Raw genomic sequence first — 19919 nt, 5'->3', positions numbered from 1 at the left:
GTGAAAAATCACCCCCCTGAGCGCAGTAAGTCAGAGTGCTTTAAAGCGCTAGTGTAAAGCGCTGGGAGCTAATCGCCTCGTGGACCTCTCTCGCACTTCAAAGCGCTGCCGCGGGAGTGCTCCCACAACAGCGCCTTACTGCAGCTCCACTGGTACAGTTGTGCTGCTGCAACGCTGTCAGTGTAGACAAGCTCTGAGTACCTTTCCTAGACCTGGAGAAGAGCTCTGTGTAGCTTAAAAGCTCGTCTCTTTCACCAACAGAAGTTGGCCCCATAATAGATATTACCTAACCCATCTTGTCTCTCTAATATCCTGAGGCCAACATGGCTACGCCAACACTGCGAACAAAAAGTTCTAGTTATTCAGTGCAAAAACTGTACTAACTCATTTTCTATAACCAGTTGTGCCACATTTTTGGATTCCTAGAATGCAAACCAATTAAATAAGCAATTGAGCTTGCAAATATTAAGCCCAAAGATAAGATGTGACTAAATAGCCCCGTGTCCCGTGCTTTGTTGAGGGCCCTAACATTTGACTGTCACCAGAATCTTTGTTCTTTGTAACTACAGATGTAGAGCTCAGGAAAACAGTAGTTACATTGACCAGGTCAGAGGGAGGATTGTGTGACATACAGCATGGAAAGTTGCCACTCCAAAGGAAATTTTTATGAAAAGTTGAGCAAGTTAAAAGAGCCAGGGAAGAGGCTAGAATGAAAGCTGAGTCCTAACCTTAACTCTCTCCCTCACTGCTGGTGTGGTCTGTACTTGTTTGGCGTCCCTTTTAGATACATTTTGATGGTTGGGACCACAGCTATGATTTCTGGGTCGACGCAGACAGCTTTGACATTCACCCTGTGGGCTGGTGTGCAAAAACCGGACACACCCTGCAGCACCCATTAGGTGAGGTGGTTGATGTCATGCCATTACGTTACATTTTTCTTCTCTTGCCTAATCTTCAAGTGCAAAAAATATATTGTTTAACTATTTTCATTACTAGGTGCTGCTGATATGATGGAAGTAGCAGGGCAGGGGTGTCCTACCCCCGGCTGCCAGGGTATTGGTCATGTCAGGGGACCCCGATATGGAACACATTATACGTACGTGCACCTGGGCTGTAAGGGATAATTTTGAAAGCTTGACACAAGCATTTTAGCTGCCTGACTCTTATTGTCCATGGGAACAGTACAACTATATCCGCTTGCACTGCATGGGTCTTGCTATTCTGTAGATAATGTCATATCTTTGATTGCAGCTCCCTCTTGTGTCTAAATGGACTGCTTGACTATCAGTTCAGCTTGCACTATTGGTATCAGAAACTAGATTGTATTTCAGTGGGACGAGGATTTCTACCACCTACTGCCATTAACGTTGTTCCTTTTTATAAAATAACATCCCTGAAAGCAACACACAAGATTTAAGGGAGAGGGAGCATGGTGTAGTTGTTAGTGTTTTGCTCTGCTGCTGACTTCCGGGGGAGCTTGGAGGAATCAAACTCTCTGTTGTCTTAATTTTCTCCCTCTGTAAAATGGAATCATACTTGCCTACCTCACGTAAGGGTTGCAAGGATTAGATACTTATTGTCTATAATAATAATACCTAGCTTTTATGTGGTGTAAAGTGCTCTAAAATTCTCAGATAGAATAGAGGTGCAAAATATTGCGTTAGAATGTCATATGAATTTCTGCACAGGCCAGGAGGTTAATGGAGAATAGCTATTGTTAAGGAGTCAGTGTTGTCTAGCAGATAGAGCCCAGCACTGGGAATCATGTGATCATGGTTTCTGATCTTGGCTCTGTCACTGGCATTCTATAGCTTAGTTTCTCTATCTCTAAAATTGGTCTAAGAATACGTAGATTCTAGAGAAGTTTTGAGCCTTAATTTATTAATATTTGTAAAACTGTTCCCAACAGAGCAGTGGAGTGGGCATACACCATAGTGAAGAGGGACTGCCATTGGAGGGCTTACCCTGTACTTTCACTCATCATTTTTCTTGTTAGGAAATTCACTCTTTTGTACTTTAGACATTGCAGTTTCACTTTGCTTGTCAGATCAGCTCACCTTGATGCTCCCTTTGTCTCCTCCTCCCACAAGATATCCGGTGCCTGGGTTTGTGCTGCTCTGTGCCTGAAACACCCTCTCTTGACCCTGTGCACCATGCAGCTTTACTCTCCTCTTTCAAATCCTTCCTCAAAACTCTCCTTTAGTCTAGTTGTTCATCACTGACCTCTGCTTTGGGCCAGATTCTGCTCTCATTTACATTGGTGTCAGCCCATTGAAGTCACCTGTGCAACTCGGAGCAGAACCTCCTTGGCAGGTCCTCCTCTGGTCTACCTTTCCTCTTCCATGCCCCCTAGCATACCCATACTGCCAGTTGTACATGTCTGGCATGCAGCTGCTAAACAGACTGTCTGCTCCTCAGGGGTCTTCTGCCCACATGCTTTCCCTTGCCCTATCCCCCAAATTGCTGCACTCTTCTGGGCTTGTTGGTGCATGCATCCCTGATTTGGGCAGGGTGGGCATGGAAGGGCTAGATGAGGTTGTCTTTGTTTTCAACACAGGTTAGTTGGCTGCCCGTATTCCGAAGTAAACCTCAACAGAGAAAGCTCATTACAGGATCGCCTCAGTGGGGAGAGGCCTTCACCCAGCAACAGTGTCCAGAAACCCAAGAGACCAGAGACTCCTGCTCCATTCATAGACCCACAGGAGGACTCTCCACAGTCCAGGTGAGGCTGGCTTTACTGTTGTTGACCAGAGCTCTGCTGATACCCAGGGTCTGCATTATCTCACAAGACTGAAAGATGGGAGTTAACAGGATAGCAGTTAAAGCATTGGATTCATCTCTCCTCTTTATACCTGGGACAAAGAGCGGGAGCCACCAGACAGTGGTAGTTTTGCACCCCAGATGGGACTTGAACCCACAATCTCTGACTTAGAAATCCATTGCCTTATACATTCTGCCATTGGTGGAAGGCAGATGTATCAGCCCTAGAACATTAAAGGCCCTTTTCTCCATGAGCTGAAATGAAGTTACCTCAGGTCAATTAGGGACACCTGAGTCCGATTAAGGGCTGCCTATGACCTTTAAAAAAACCCTTTTCTGGTAAGAGAGTAAGGAGAGATGGGAGACAAGCTGCAACAATGAGAAAAGACTTCTCCTGGATGGAAGGCTGCTCTCCTCCCTACAGAGGAAGCAACCCCCCTAATGACTGTTTGGGGAAGGGCTGGCAACCAGAGGCCAACATAACAAAACAACACTCCCAAGAGGAGGCAGGGAGAGAGATTCCCTTTTTGTGTTATGAATTTGTTTCTTTTTGTTTGGCTGAAAAGCACTCCTGGGACCTACCCTGAGACTCACCTTGTAAATACTGAAGAGTAAATACCGGAATGAGGAGTAAAAGCTGTCTGGAGCGAGACCATAGGTGCCGACTTCCCCTCTTTCACATGGGTGCTCAATCCCTGCTCTGGCCCTGGCCCTGCTCCATCTTTCCTCACCCCGTCCCCGCCCCCATTCCAACCCCTTCCCCAAAGTCCCTGCCCCAATTTCCCCCCTTCCCTGCCAATAGTCCAACTCCTTCCCCAAATCCCCGCCCTGGCCCCGCCACTTCCCCACCTCCTTCCCTGAGCATGCCATGTTCCCGCTCCTCCCCCCACTCCCGGAGTATGCTAACGCTGCCAAACAGCTGTTTGGCGGTGGCCAGGTGGGAAGCGCTGGGAGGTAGGTGGAGGAGCAGGGATGCGGCGTGCTCGGAGGGGGAGGGGAGCTTGGCTGCTGGTGGGTGCAGAGCATCCACTAATTTTTCCCCTTGGGTGCTCCAGCCCCGGAGCACCCATGGAGTTGGCGCCTGTGAGCGGGACTGATTTACTCCAGGCCTCCACCACCAGAGCGGGGAATGCTGAGTTCTGCGAGGTGAAGCAGGTGTCTTGTCACAGTACCACTAACCCTTGTCTTGCACAATCCCAATATGGGACACTGTACTTATACACTGTTTACATGCTCTAAATAGGTTTTTTTCCTCCTTTATCCTGTTGCCCTGGTCAAATTCCAGTAAGGAAATTACAGTCTATTCTGTTGCTATAAATATTTCCCTTGCCCTTTCAACTGGATATAGGCTTTTTCTTTACTTCTTGTCCTGAAACGCTCAAGCAGGGTTGCTGTGTGCTGTTAAACCACTGCAGTGTTCCACCGTGGAGGTGGCTGCATTTCAGGTGCAGGAGAAATGACTTCATAGCATCATGAAGTGCTTTGGGAGCCTTTATGATGGTGCTCTATGAATGCAGTTGCTGTGGGAGTTGAGTATCATTCAGGAAAATCTGTGTATCAACCCTGTGGCTGCAAAAGTCAACCGAAACACATTACTGGTTAGACTGGGAACTAAGGGGTTAATTGCCTAGGCCATGTCTACACTACACAGTTAAGTCAACCTGTGTTAGGTTGACTTACAGCTACTGCACTTACAGCTGACTTAGGGTATGTCTACACTACGAAATTAGGTCGAATTTATAGAAGTCAGTTTTTTAGAAATCGGTTTTATATATTCGAGTGTGTGTGTCCCCACAGAAAATGCTCTAAGTGCATTAAGTGCATTACCTCGGCGGAGTGCTTCCACAGTACCGAGGCTAGAGTCGACTTCCGGAGCGTTGCACTGTGGGTAGCTATCCCACAGTTCCCGCAGTCTCCGCTGCCCATTGGAATTCTGGGTTGAGATCCCAATGCCTGATGGGGCTAAAACACTGTCGCGGGTGGTTCTGGGTACATATCGTCAGGCCCCCGTTCCCTCCCTCCCTCTGTGAAAGCAAGGGCAGACAATCGTTTCGCGCCTTTTTTCCTGAGTTACCTGTGCAGACACCGTACCACGGCAAGCATGGAGCCCGCTCAGGTAACTGTCACCGTATGTCTCCTGGGTGCTGGCAGACGTGGTACTGCATTGCTACACAGCAGCATCAACCCATTGCCTTGTGGCAGCAGACGGTACAGTACGACTGGTAGCCGTCATCATCATGTCCGAGGTGCTCCTGGCCACATCGGCCAGGAGCGCCTGGGCAGACATGGGCGCAGGGACTAAAGGAGTGACTTGACCAGGTCATTCTCTTTAGTCCTGCAGTCAGTCCTATTGAACCATCTTATGGTGAGTAGGCAGGCGATACAGATTGCTAGCAGTCCTTCTGCACCGTCTGCTGCCAGCCAAAGATGTAAAAGATAGATGGAGTGGATCAAAACAAGAAATAGACCAGATTTGTTTTGTACTCATTTGCTCCCCCCCCCGTCTAGGGGACTCATTCCTCTAGGTCACACTGCAGTCACTCACAGAGAAGGTGCAGCGAGGTAAATCTAGCCATGTATCAATCAGAGGCCAGACCAACCTGTTTGTTCCAATAAGAACAATTACTTAGGTGCACCATTTCTTATTGGAACCCTCCGTGAAGTCCTGCCTGAAATACTCATTGATGTAAAGCCACCCCCTTTGTTGATTTTAATTCCCTGTAAGCCAACCCTGTAAGCCATATCGTCAGTCGCCCCTCCCTCCGTCAGAGCAACGGCAGACAATTGTTCCGCGCCTTTTTTCTGTGCGGACGCTATCCCAAGGCCGCTCAGCTCACTTTGGCAATTAGGAGCACATTAAACACCACACGCATTATCCAGCAGTATATGCAGCACCAGAACCTGGCAGAGCGATACCGGGTGAGGAGGCGACGTCAGCGCGGTCACGTGAGTGATCAGGACATGGACACAGATTTCTCTGAAAGCATGGGCCCTGCCAATGCATGCATCATGGTGCTAATGGGGCAGGTTCATGCTGTGGAACGCTGATTCTGGGCTCGGGAAACAAGCACAGACTGGTGGGACCGCATAGTGTTGCAGGTCTGGGATTCCCAGTGGTTGCGAAACTTTCGCATGCGTAAGGGCACTTTCATGGAATTTTGTGACTTGCTTTCCCCTGCCCTGAAGCGCATGAATACCAAGATGAGAGCAGCCCTCACAGTTGAGAAGCGAGTGGTGATAGCCCTGTGGAAACTTGCAACGCCAGACAGCTACCGGTCAGTTGGGAATCAATTTGGAGTGGGCAAATCTACTGTGGGGGCTGCTGTGATGCAAGTAGCCCACGCAATCAAAGATCTGCTGATATCCAGGGTAGTGACCCTGGGAAATGTGCAGGTCATAGTGGATGGCTTTGCTGCAATGGGATTCCCTAACTGTGGTGGGGCCATAGACGGAACCCATATCCCTATCTTGGCACTGGAGCACCAAGCCGGCGAGTACATAAACCGCAAGGGGTACTTTTCAATAGTGCTGCAAGCTCTGGTGGATCACTAGGGACGTTTCACCAACATCAACGTGGGATGGCCGGGAAAGGTACATGACGCTCGCATCTTCAGGAACTCTGGTCTGTTTCAAAAGCTGCAGGAAGGGACTTTATTCCTAGACCAGAAAATAACTGTTGGGGACGTTGAAATGCCTATAGTTATCCTGGGGGACCCAGCCTACCCCTTAATGCCATGGCTCATGAAGCCGTACACAGGCAGCCTGGACAGTAGTCAGGAGCTGTTCAACTACAGGCTGAGCAAGTGCAGAATGGTGGTAGAATGTGCATTTGGATGTTTAAAGGCGCGCTGGCGCAGTTTACTGACTCGCTTAGACCTCAGCGAAACCAATATTCCCACTGTTATTACTGCTTGCTGTGTGCTCCACAATATCTGTGAGAGTAAGGGGGAGATGTTTATGGCGGGGTGGGAGGTTGAGGCAAATCGCCTGGCTGCTGGTTACGCGCAGCCAGACACCAGGGCGGTTAGAAGAGCACAGGAGGGTGCAGTACGCATCAGAGAAGCTTTGAAAACCAGTTCCATGACTGGCCAGGCTACGGTGTGAAAGTTCTGTTTGTTTCTCCTTGATGAAACCCCTTGGTTCACTCTACTTCCCTGTAAGCTAACCACCCTCCCCTCCTCCCTTCGATCACCGCTTGCAGAGGCAATAAAGTCATTGTTGCTTCACATTCATGCATTCTTTATTCATTCATGACACAAATAGGAGGATGACTACCAAGGTAGCCCAGGAGGGGTGGTGGAGGTGGGAAGGAAAAAGCCACACAGCATTTTAAAAGTTTACAACTTTAAAATTTATTGAATGCCAGCCTTCTGTTGTTTGAGCAATCCTCTGTGGTGGAGTGGCTGGTTGGCCGGAGGTCCCCCCACCGCATTCTTGGGCGTCTGGGTGTGGAGGCTGTGGAACTTGGGGAGGAGGGCGGTTGGTTACACAGGGGCTGTAGTGGCGGTCTGTGCTCCAGCTGCCTTTGCTGCAGCTCAACCATACACTGGAGCATACTGGTTTGATCCTCCAGCAGCCTCAACATTGAATCCTGCCTCCTCTCATCATGCTGCCGCCACATTAGAGCTTCAGCCCTGTCTTCAGCCCACCACTTACTCTCTTCAGCCCGCCACCTCTCCTCCTGGTCATTTTGTGCTTTCCTGCACTCTGACATTATTTGCCTCCACACATTCGTCTGTGCTCTGTCAGTGTGGGAGGACAGCATGAGCTCAGAGAACATTTCATCACGAGTGCGTTTTTTTTCTTTCTAATCTTCACTAGCCTCTGAGAAGAAGAAGATCCTGTGATCATTGAAACACATGCAGCTGGTGGAGGAAAAAAAAAGGGACAGCAGTATTTAAAAAGACACATTTTATAAAACAGTGGCTACACTCTTTCAGGGTAAACCTTGCTGTTAACATTACATACACAGGACATGTGCTTTCGTTACAAGGTCGCATTTTGCCTCCCCCCACTGCGTGGCTACCCTCTCTACCCTCCCCCCTCCCCGTGGCTACCAGCGGGGAACATTTCTCTTCAGCCACAGGCAAACAGCCCAGCAGGAATGGGCACCTCTGAGTGTCCCCTGAAGAAAAGCACCCTATTTCAACCAGGTGACCATGAATGATATCTCACTCTCCTGAGGATAACACAGAGAGATAAAGAACGGATGTTGTTTGAACGCCAGCAAACATACACTGCAATGCTTTGTTGTACAATGATTCCCGAGTACGTGTTACTGGCCTGGAGTGGTAAAGTGTCCTACCATGGAGGACACAATAAGGCTGCCCTCCCCAGAAACCTTTTGCAAAGGCTTTGGGAGTACATCCAGGAGAGCCGCGAATGCCAGGGCAAAGTAATCCTTTCACATGCTTGCTTTTAAACCATGTATAGTATTTTAAAAGGTACACTCACCGGAGGTCCCTTCTCTGCCTGCCGGGTCCAGGAGGCAGCCTTGGGTGGGTTCAGGGGGTACTGGCTCCAGGTCCAAGGTGAGAAACAGTTCCTGGCTGTTGGGAAAAGCGGTTTCTCCGCTTGCTTGCTGTGAGCTATCTACAACCTCCTCATCATCATCATCATCTTCTTCGTCCCCAAAACCTGCTTCCGTGTTGCCTCCATCTCCATTGAAGGAGTCAAACAACACGGCTGGGGTAGTGGTGGCTGAACCCCCTAAAATGGCATGCAGCTCATCATAGAAGCGGCATGTTTGGGGCTCTGACCCGGAGCAGCCATTCGCCTCTCTGGTTTTCTGGTAGGCTTGCCTCAGCTCCTTAAGTTTCACGCGGCACTGCTTCAGGTCCCTGTTATGGCCTCTGTCCTTCATGCCCTGGGAGATTTTGACAAAGGTTTTGGCATTTCGAAAACTGGAACGGAGTTCTGATAGCACGGATTCCTCTCCCCATACAGCAATCAGATCCCGTACCTCCCGTTCGGTCCATGCTGGAGCTCTTTTGCAATTCTGGGACTCCATCATGGTCACCTCTGCTGATGAGCTCTGCATGGTCACCTGCAGCTTGCCACGCTGGCCAAACAGGAAATGAGATTCAAAAGTTCGCGGTTCTTTTCCTGTCTACCTGGCCAGTGCATCTGAGTTGAGAGTGCTGTCCAGAGCGGTCACAATGGAGCACTCTGGGATAGCTCCCGGAGGCCAATACCGTCAAATTGTGTCCACAGTACCCCAAATTTGACCCGGCAAGGCCGATTTAAGTGCTAATCCACTTGTCATGGGTGGAGTAAGGAAATCGATTTTAAGAGCCCTTTAAGTCGAAATAAAGGGCTTCATCGTGTGGACGGGTGCATGTTTACATCGCTGCTAAATTCGACCTAAAGTCCTAGTGTAGACCAGGGCTTACTGTTGTTTTTCCTGTCCACACAGCCCTCTTTCTGTCAGTGGTGTGCATCCTCACCAGGAACACTTGCACTGACTTGAATGAGACAGTGTGAGGGGCTGAGAGCCCACTCCACCCCACTCAATTTCAGTGATGCAAGTACCACAGTGACTATACAGACACTACGTCACCCGAACTACGTCAACCTAAGCCTCATGCCTCTCGTCAAGGTGGATTTACTGGGTCGGCTTAACGAACGAGTTACAGCGGCAGGAGGAACATTGTAGTGTGTACACTTACATAGTTAGGTCAACTTAAGCTGTCATACATCAATTTAACTTTGTACTGTAGACGTGCCCTAGAGCCAGAAGTGCAGATCTCAGCAGTTTGCTTCAGTTGTGCTGTTTATTGTGTGTGTGTGTGTGTGTGTGTGTGGTGGGAGGGGGTCTTTTTGATTAAATGTTAACATTCTGTCTGCTTTGCGTGGATGTCAAAAATCCCTGGACATGTTTAGTAGGAAGAGGGTTTGCCTCCATTGCAATGTATGTGGCCAAATGTCTCTTTCTCTCCCAGCACTGTTCTGTGTCCCCAGTTGCCAGCCTCATTCCCCAGCTGGCTGTGTTTCAGTGGTGCTGTACGTAGAAAGATTGTACAGAGCTGTGGGACCCTTGTGGGAAAACAGGCAGTACAGAAATGTAATATACTGTTGTTTTAAACAATTCATTTCCTGCTCGTGGGAGGTTTGTGTTTCCTAGTGCAAATCTTACAGTGCCCCACTGCTTCTCCCTTGTCTTGCACATCTGCTGCAACTCAGTTTATGCACCAAACTTAGCCGTGAAAACTCATTTAAATATTATCCAAAGGTATCAAGGTTTAAAGCTCTTGATGCACCAGAACTAATGCTTCCATGGTCCCTTACTGCTGCTGAGATCAGAGCCTGGGCTAGCAAGGGATGATTTGTCTCACATCATCTCTCTGCGTCAGTGCTAAGAAAAGTGCTGTGTATCACTAACCAGTGGGTGGGAGTGGAAAGTTTGAAACATGAGGTGGTGCTTAGAAGTTATTGTCACGTACAAGTCAAACAATATCCAGCATTCCTGGAGGAGTGGAGTGTATGAGTTAATTAGCTTCAATTATTGTCTCTCTAGAAAATCTTCCATGCAAGATAGTGAAAGATCGGGTCGAAGCAGCGTCCACAGTCTGTCAGAGCAGTCTGAAAACAGTCAAGAGAAGGATTTGATGGAAGAGGAATCATCTGCAGATACCATCGCCAGACCAAAAAAGTAAGTGAGACTTTGCAGCATGTTTCAGTGCGCTAGTGGGTAAGTTTCCCACAACAGCAGCTATACCTGACATGGGAAAGGGAAGCCGTGGCTCTGTGGAGCAGCCAGTTTGTCCAGAGGTTTGCAGTTGTATAATGAGATAGTGAGGTCCAATTTAAATTTCCCCACATTTGGGAGAGGATTTCTTTCCTTTGACTGCCATGGACCCAAATCTGCATCTCCACCTGTGAATTTAGCAGCATGGCACTTACCCATGAGAGATGTCTGGTGATGGGTGGAGGGAGAAATAGGGGATGTGAGTGCCAGTTCTAAGGAGGAAAGTTCTTGGTTCTTGTAAAAAATCCCATTAACACTCATTGCAGAAAAACAATTTGTCTCTATTGTTTGTTTTGTTACCTTTACATAACTGATTTATGCTTTCAGGGTTGGGTGCTCGCATGCCTATAGAAAGCTCCAGCTAGTGAAACAGGAATACGAAGGGAAAGGTTGGTTGATTTTGTGTGTGTGTTTTAGGTAAAGAAACCATCAAACCATTTGGTACTTCACAGCTTTTGAATCTGTAGTACTTCACTCTGGTGAATGCTGCATTTTAGCTGCAGGCAATTATCTCAAGTGTGTGCTACAGTCCTAGTCATCCCCTCCCCACACAAATGTATTAAAGCAAATGTTAAGGGCTCTTGGAGGTATCAGATTTAATGCACTAGAGTTACGCCCTTCTTCACAGCTACTGCCCAGGAAGCAGGAAGGCAAGTCAGCCTGACCTCTGACACTGTCCCACTGATGGACCCTCATCCCTTTTATGGAGAAACTCGTTTCTAAGGGGGAGCGGGGGTTCATTCCCCATTCACTCCTTGACCTGTCTGCTGAGATGGCTTTTTGGTAAACATGTGTCCACTGGAAGCTGGACTAAGAGTCACCGTCTGCTTTCCCATGGATCCCATCAGACTGTCATCACATGGTAGCAGTTTTGAATCACTCCTGATGATTTTTTTTTTAAGGCTTTTAAAATTGTTCTAGTTTTCAGAAAATAAGAGAGGCCACAACAGAGCAAGGGAGAGAATATGGAGTTTTTCCTCTGGCAAGTGGTGGGTCACTTTTTAAAGAAAATGTTCTTACTGGTTGTACTTCCGCAAACTGCATGTTTAACTTACAGATCTACTATAAAAAATGAGTTCAGATAACCACGCAGACCTGGCTTTTAGCTGGATTTAACACTGTAATAAGGTTCCAGTAAACAATAGCTAAACAGGCACAAGCTGGGGCAGATGCCTTACTTTTTCTTCTCTTTACCTGGTGGTCAGTCGTATGTACCCCTGCCAGCCAGAAGCAGCTCTGGCCTTCTAGAGAACATCCATCTGCTCCAGCTAGGCTCAGCTTAGACAGAATCATAGACAACAGAGATGGAAAGCGCTATTGAGTTATTTACTGTCATGCATTAACCTACCACTGCCTGATAGTATCTTATTCGGGGCTTTGTCCTGTCTGACTTTAAAACAGTGCGGCTGCCACAATCACTAGGCAAACTGAACCTGCAGCCCCTCCTGGTCTTGTGTAGTTCATCTTTTCTTGGGCCTCCAACCATCACTTGGCTGCAGGTGGATTCATACAATTCTCTCACTCTCTCAGAGCAGGCCCTGGATTGCAATGCCCTGTGTATTAACAATGATTATCTCATTATGCCTTAAGCTCAGACCCTGCCATTCTGTTCCCTCAGGGAGCAATAACACTGGTTAATACAGTGATCACACAGTCTCTTTAAAGCAAAGTACTGTTTATTTAGAACAAAAGCTTTTCAGACTGTATGCATGTCTGACTGACACCTTATCTAACCATTTTCCTCATGGCATGGGGACCCAGGTAGGACCAACTCCCCTTGGGGCTCTTCCACAGAGCCTCTCTCTCTCTCCCCCTCTCTCTCTGTCAGCTTGGCTCCCTGTCTGAGCTCCCTCCCTCTTCTCCTGCTGAAAAGGTTTTTTTTTTAAACTGTTTAGTGTTCTTTTGATCTCCACCCTCCTAGCTTTGGCCAAAACGAGGCTTGCTGTGTGTTAGAGACAGATTACGAGGTCCTTGAAGCTGATAGCTTGCCCATTGTCTTCCAAGTGTGTGCTTGAGGCTGCTTATCAAGATCTGTGTTGTGGCTTTCTTTTTGCTCTTTCTACAGCCTGCTATTAAGGGTTGTGTCCAGCGGCAGGAGAGAGCTCTCCTGCTGGCATATTTAAACCACCCCCAATATGTCAGCAGGAGAGCCTCTCCCACCGACATAGTGCTGACCTCACCAGCACTTTTGCCAGTGAAACTTATGTCAGTCAGGTGTGTGTGTTGTTTCACACACCTGACCAACAAAAGTTTTACCAACAAAAGTGGTAGTGTAGACAAAGCCTTAGTCAGATCAGTACATTCACACAGGACAGTCTGATCACGTCAGTTATATCTCATTGACCAAGTCACTTACAATGTTCATTCCATTATTATGTATCAGTAATCATAGATTAACAGCTTCTCATCTGGCAGAGGGGCTTTTGCCACTTCCTCTTTAAATGTGAAATAACCTCCCTACACCACAGTTAGGAATTTTTCCCACAATGTTCACTTAAAACACAGAAATCTTAATTCTGATTATTCCTAGTTATTACCCCCATCCCTCAGTGGTATTTATAACACCTCACATACACATGCAGACTTTTTAGCAGACTGACACACACACATTTACCTTACCCTCCCCTGCTCCAAAGATAAAGGAAAGGTATTGTATGAAGGATTAACACTGGGGCAAAACCACCCAAATTAGAGGAATGGAGGGGACTGAAGGAGAGAATAGACAAGGGAACCAAACATGCCACATGAAATAACAATGATGGAACAACACTGTAAGAAATAGTGACCAAACAGGAAAATGATGTCAGTAAAATAAAGTATTGTGAATAAATCAGAGGAATTTCCATACCCTCCCTTGTAAATCTTTTACAAGCACTTGAGTGCTTGAGGGTTTTAAACTCTGAATAAGTAATTTTCTACTTTTTAAAATATATATATAGCTTGACATCTTACAGTTCTGGAAGTTAGAGATGGCGGGGGCAGAAGGGGTAAACCTACTGGTGCTCCCCCTGGTGGATTTCTCCCTAAATCTAGCCTCTGCTTTGCCCTGTCTAGTTTTAAAATAATCCAAAATATAGTGCTTTCACTATGTCTCTTTTTGGAAGTTATCCCACAGTCCCTTGAGGGAAGGGTAGTTGTGACTGTTTATAGTTCTCCCCTCCACACCCCAAAAAGGGCATAAACCAGCTCCTGTTTTATATTTTGGGATGGTTGCTTCCTGTAGAATATTCTATCTTGTGGGGTATTTTTTTTTCCTTTCAGTATTTTCTCATATATGGAGAGAGATTCTCATCACTGCCTGACCTGACTTTGTTTTTGTCTCTTTCCCCTTTTGATTTCTGTATCTAATAATGAAGAGTGCATTGACTCTCTGCTGGACTAAGGTCTACTTCTTGTGCTGCTTTCCCATGGTCTGATGAGGATACTGTAGGTCTTTGAAACTTGCATTTTCTTCTTTGCAACTTTGTTTTTTTTCCATTGGAGCTTTTCTTCTGGTGCTCCATCTTTTAGTGATTTTATTTTCTTTCTCCCGACCCCCCCAGTGGATTTCATAGAATCACGGAAATGTAGGACTGAAAGGGTCCTCAAGAGGTCATCTAGTCCAGTGGTTCAGGGTCTGGGGCCCCCTGTGGAGCCCCGAGTAGGTTTCAGGGGGTCCTCCAAGCAGGGCTGGCATTAGACTTGCTGGAGCCCAGGACAGAAAGTCGAAGCTGCACTGTGCGGTGCTGAAGCCTGGGCCCTGAGCCCCGCCACCCAGGGCTGAAGCTGAAGCCTGAGCAACACAGCTTTGTGGGGCTCCCTGTGGCCCTGCTTGCTACCCCCTATTGCCAGCCCTGGCTTTTAGATGCCGAAAAACTGTGGTTGTGGCACAGGTGGGCTGTGGAATTTTTATAGCATGTTGTGGAGGGCTGGGGGGGGGGGAAGGTTGAGAACCGCTGATCTACTCCATCCCCCCACAGTGAGGCCAGATTAAATATATTAGACCAGTGTTTCCCAAACTTGGGACGCCCTTGTTCAGGGAAAGCCCCTGGCGGGCCAGGCCGGTTTGTTTACCTGCCGCGTCCACAGGTTCGGCCGATCGAGGCTCCTACTGGCCGTGGTTTGCCGCTGCAGGCCAATGGGGGCTGCGGGAAGCGGCACAGGCCAAGGGACATACCGGCCGCCGCTTCCCGCAGCCCCCATTGGCCGGGCATAGCAAACCGCAGCCAGTGGGAGCTGTGATCGGCTGAACCTGCGGACGCAGCAGGTAAACAAACCGCCCCGGCCTGCCAGGGGCTTTCCCTGCACAAGCGGCGTCCCACCTTTGGGGAACACTGTCCTAGAGTAACCCTAGTTGGTGTTTGTCTAACCTGTTCTTATAATCCTCCAAGGAGGGGGGATTCCTCAAACTCCCTGGGTAACCTGCAGCTACAGCCCTGCTCTGAGATGTACTTGAGCCGGTAGCCTGTGCTGCTGCTGGTTAGGGTGACCAGATGTCCCGATTTGGGGGGCTTTTTCTTCTATAGGCTCCTACTACCCCCCCTCACCCCTGTTCCAATTTTTCACACTTGCTGTCTGGTCACCGTACTGCTGGTGCTGCCCAACTTCATTGCTATTGTTATTGGAGCTAGCTAGATCAAAGCTCGCTTGGGTATGCCTCCCTCTGACTGCAGTGTAGACATACCCTCAGTCTGTTTTCTACAGGAACATCACCAACCACCACCACAATAAGCACCAATTGGTAATCTCAGTAGAAAGTCCAATACTGTAACTAAATGGCCCATGGACTCTGCAGTTCCTTCTCACCCCTATGAGTGGCCCTCCAGAATAAGGGTGAGGCACATTGCCAGGCAATGTGGGGCAAGCTGCACCTCTTCTGTGGATAAAGTCTGCAGGACTTTAATCACAAGAGCCGTCCCAGCACTTTTCAGCGGCCCTGGAGGGATGACAAGGGAGGAAGCTGTATCTTTGCTATACGGTTTTATTTTTTTGCCAGTAAAGTAGCAAAGCATAATTCTTTGTTGCCACATGGTGGCACCATTAACCTTGACCATAATCTTACATGAAGTATTCCAAGGTTTAGAAATGCTTCCCTTTTATATTGGTGGGGGGAGGAGAGGGGACAATAAACATTAACCATTATAACCCAGAGGAACATGTTCTGTGTTGTTCCATCCTTTGCGTCAGTTCCCATTGTATAACCAGACAAATCCCTTTAGGACCATGACTCTGCACTTATCAAGTGAGCTCATTTGGTTGGGGGAGAGATGGGGGAGTGATTTTTTTTTTTTTTTTTTTAAGCCTCACTCTCGTTTGACAAATGGAGAGAAATATTGGTGTCTGGAGCATTACTGGCTTTGGAGTCTCTTGGGGGGGAGGGAGTTGGTCCAGGCCATCATCTGGCATGCGTCTCACTGTTAGCAAGCCGGTTACGGGCTGTGAACTGGAATTGTGCCATTTATTTCCAGCCAAAGATGCTGTTACCAGAACTCCTCCACCTTGTCAATAAAACGCTGCAAACATAGTCTGTGTTAGCAGCAGGACGTCATTTTGCCTAGAAACAGCTAACGATCACGTCGCCAGCCTGGCAGCCTTGCTTTTGGTTTTTTCCTTCCCCTCTGTGGGGGCATGCTCAGAGTGCAGTGTGCCATAGAATAGCAGTCTGCGCTCCTGCCCCACCTTTCTCCCCTTTCAAAGTATTACCACCCACCCACACACACACTTTTTTTTTTTTTTTTGGTATTGCTTCAAATTGAGGACTGACTACTGACTCTGACTCCTCTTGTTTCTGTTTCCAGACACAGAATTTGCTCTGCAGCAGGCCCTCCATCAGTCTGTCTTCATGCCCTCCCTGTCCTCCAGCCCGACCCACCGCCTCCATCTCTGCTGGGAGCAGCACTGCAGGCTGCTGCCGGAGGTTTCGGGCCTCACTGCCAGGAGCGTGGCCAAATGGACCGTGGAAGAGGTGAGTGCTGTGCATCTGCCTTTTCTGCTTGTTCTGCTTGATGGAATCTCAGGTCATTCCTTTTTTCTCTAGTGCTGATAGGAAGACATCTTTTTTCCTCCCCTATATAGGCAGTGGTTTCTGTTTACTTTGCAGTGATGGCTCATGCAGGGAAATAACTGGCTCAGCCAAAAGTTTTTACTTTGAGTCCCTGAAAAAATTTTGTATTAACCCCCTACTGTCAAACCATGTGGTGTTTCCCTGATTATGGATCTTTTTCCAGCCACTTATTCCTGACCCTTTTCGTTCTCAGGCCTGAAACAAAATGCTGACAGTAGACGCTGGCTTCCTCCGGTCTTTTCCTCCCCTGACTCTGCTGCTGACTCACTTTACATTGCAGATAATCGTAAAATTGTGCTGTGCATGCTTAGATTCCTTCTTCTTTCCTCTCCCTGCCTGTCTCACATGCAGAACCAAACCAGCCACAGTATGACATGATTTCTGAGAGGCAGTAGTTGTGCGGTCAGAGATACATTTTTGCAGTCCTAGCTTACGAGATGCAGTACTTGTAAATAAGATGTGTCCCCTGCAGTTAGGTGGTCTCTGATAGAGCATGTCGCTGCTGTGTGCTGAGTAGCTCTCTTTGCTTGGATACCTGGGGCATTGGTTAGAATTGCACCACCAGCTCTGAAGTGTCAGAGACTTGACTCCTGGAGCGTGATGGCTGGCCCACTCATGCAGGAGGAAATCCGTGGTAATGTGGGTTGTGAGGTGAAAAAGTCTTGCAAAGAAAAAATAAAGTTTGACTTTTTTTGCTTCTTTATGATCCATAGAGAGGCTTCATAGATTTTCAAACAAGTGTTTTTTCCGTCCTGCCTTTTACACTATGAAAATCAGATCTCAACTTGTCTCTTTATGCTGGAGGATTCGTCAGAAGACTGGAGACTAGAGAAATTATGACATCACAAGAGACTGTAACCTAAGCAGTTATGACAGGGTGGGTTACTTAGTCTGATTGTTTAAAACTCGGGCTCTCTTTTGGTTTCGTGAAAACTTGTTTGAATTCAATTCACAACCAACTTTCAAGAGAAAAATCTCTCTGTAGAAGATTCACCATCCCTGTGTCCTGCTTTTCAGAGCTGAGAAAGCTTCTACTTCAGTTTTCCAGTAGATCATCCAGCAAAACCAGGGAGGGCAAGAATTGTTACACCTGATACTGCTAATTTAAATAGAACAAGTGGAATGTTATTTTTCTTTTGGACAAAATGTTGAGGCTTCTTTCATAAAAGAGCAGAGTGGGGTACAAGCCAAAAAATGTGTCCTTGGTGAGGCAGGGGCAGTACAGATGCTGAGCACTGAAAATCAGAATACACTAAACTATGCTTGTCTGTGCTACAGTCTTTGCTACATGTTATGACAGTGACCACCAGGGATTTTGAGGAGGAGGTCAATTATAGCAACACCAGAGAATTTCTAAGGGCTATTGTATTCGTTTTGATAGAATATATGGGCCCAAAGAGTTAAAGGTGTTGACATAACCCAATCACTGTCCAATGTTAAATGGTGTTCAGCCTGCTTCTTACTCTGGCAAACACTATAAAATTCATGCCAAAGGTTAGACATTTATTGATTGAACCACACAAAAGGAAAAGAATCAAAACGAGGTAAAGAGCACTGAATCAGAAATTGATTATTTATGCAAAAGAAACTTAATCAAAACCTCTCAAAGTCCTTTTTGGAGATAGTGAATATTGGTTAGTCTCTTATTCAGTTAAACAGTCCTTCTTGGTGAGGAAATAAAGTTAGTTCTGCTGTTTAATTCTGAATTGGGAATGATAGTTGCTTTCCTTCTTTAGACAAAACAGACAGACACAGAAGGGAGAGAAGAGAGAGGATAGTGAAGATGGGGGAAATGCAGCTTTTGTTGACCTCAGGATACAGGGTGCCTGGTCAGTCACAGACACTTTGGGCTAGAAGGTTGGTCATAACAGCTGTGGTTCTGGACCCTGGATCAGCATGCCAGTCAGGACCAAAGTCTGGTTGGTCTGGTCTGGTCAGGTCCCTCTCCTTCACTGGCCCTTCTCAGGCTGAGCAGAGCTGGATGGGCTGGCTCATCTCACCATGTGGGTTCGGTGCAGTACAGTTCATTTCAGGATCAGGTGAAAAGCTTAGAGGGAGAGCGAGGCGGGCAGAAAGGGAGCACATGAGGGAGGGGAAAATATGTCAGGATGTCACATGTATCAGGTTGGGATCCTTGCTGGTGCAGTAATGATGAACAGGCCTCCCCACTGAAGTATCGAGGTCTAGAGTCCCGGCAACAATCCTTCTGCTGCAACAGCACCGATAGTAAAAAATGTTTTGCTTTTGGTTCCCCCCACCCCCACCCCAAAAAGTCTTTAACAGCTCCAAAAAAATAGTGGGTGGAATAACCCAGCCTCTCATTATTTTGTCCACCAATTAGCCTAATTTCTGACACTCAAATTTTGGTTAATTGATTTCTGCTCCTTTTAACACAGTCCTTGGAGTGGTGTCAGTGGATCCTTTCTGTTTAAATGAAGGCCGTCTGTCTGCCGCCTTCTCGCAGCTTTGCCTAAACAGTTTTATATAACATATCATTGTGGCACCTCATGAACATTTACCCACTTTCCACCAGTTAGGCTAACAATTAAAATAGGCCTACTAGGCCTCAATTGTTACAACAGGGCATATCAGATTTTGTCCTAAATATCAGTAAAAGGATCCAATCTTGCAGAATTCCCATGGAGTCAATGAGATGTCCATGAAAGAAGCACATGGAGAACCAGGATGTACAAGGGCCTGTGAAGAAGGTAAAGACAGCAGGACTTCCTAGGTTTTACTGGACACTAACTAGAGCTTGTCCTTAAAAGCTGGACTCGTAACATCTTTCTGCCAGGCAGTCGTTGGTCAGTGATTAGTGCCAGGTGCCTCTGAACTCTGAAAATTCTCCTTTAGTCTGAAACTAAAGATCTGTTTAATTTACAAAACCCACATTAAAGAAAAATTTATTTTAATCTCTAAGGTTTGAGAGCAGCTGAAATGAATGACCAGCAGTAATCTGAGACACCCAAGTAAAGGCCGTCAATAATACTGACCAGTCAAAAAGAGCTGTCATTTGAATGAGGGCTTGTTATTTATTGAAAGCTTCCTGTCATGTTTTCAAAGTGGAGTTAGATGGTAGGGTTGGGAGGGTCGAGTCCCAGGGATCTATTAATATGTGACAGAGCTTGAATTGCTCATTAGTTAATCCTGCGTGAGATGTTAATACAGAAGGCTGTGGGAGATTGTCCTTGTGCAAGCTGCGTGTGGATTATAAAGCTCTTGTTAATACTAGCTCCTATTTGCATATTTTCACATGGCCTTGTCAATCCTACTTTGATATGTTATTACAGGGAGGCCCCATACTGGCTTAGACTCCAGCGTCCCACTACCTTCAAAATTGTTACCAGGTATAATAATAGAGATCTATGC

General features: G+C 47.1%; 1 protein-coding gene across 1 annotated transcript in view; it reads left to right on the top strand.

Annotated features, from left to right (window-relative positions):
- LOC141974550 (lethal(3)malignant brain tumor-like protein 4) overlaps positions 1 to 19919 on the top strand; it is a 63510-nt gene that overhangs the window by 29383 nt on the left and 14208 nt on the right. The window contains exons 13-18 of the mRNA XM_074934336.1: positions 785 to 899; positions 997 to 1096; positions 2558 to 2722; positions 10277 to 10411; positions 10835 to 10896; positions 16285 to 16451. Coding sequence (XP_074790437.1) covers positions 785 to 899; positions 997 to 1096; positions 2558 to 2722; positions 10277 to 10411; positions 10835 to 10896; positions 16285 to 16451 — 744 coding nt within the window. The remainder of the gene's footprint in view (positions 1 to 784; positions 900 to 996; positions 1097 to 2557; positions 2723 to 10276; positions 10412 to 10834; positions 10897 to 16284; positions 16452 to 19919) is intronic.

Source organism: Natator depressus, chromosome 19 (genome assembly GCF_965152275.1).
Source record: "Natator depressus isolate rNatDep1 chromosome 19, rNatDep2.hap1, whole genome shotgun sequence".
NCBI lineage: Eukaryota > Metazoa > Chordata > Testudines > Cheloniidae > Natator > Natator depressus.
Note: the sequence above shows the minus strand (reverse complement) of the source record. Positions and strands in the feature narration are given on the sequence as shown.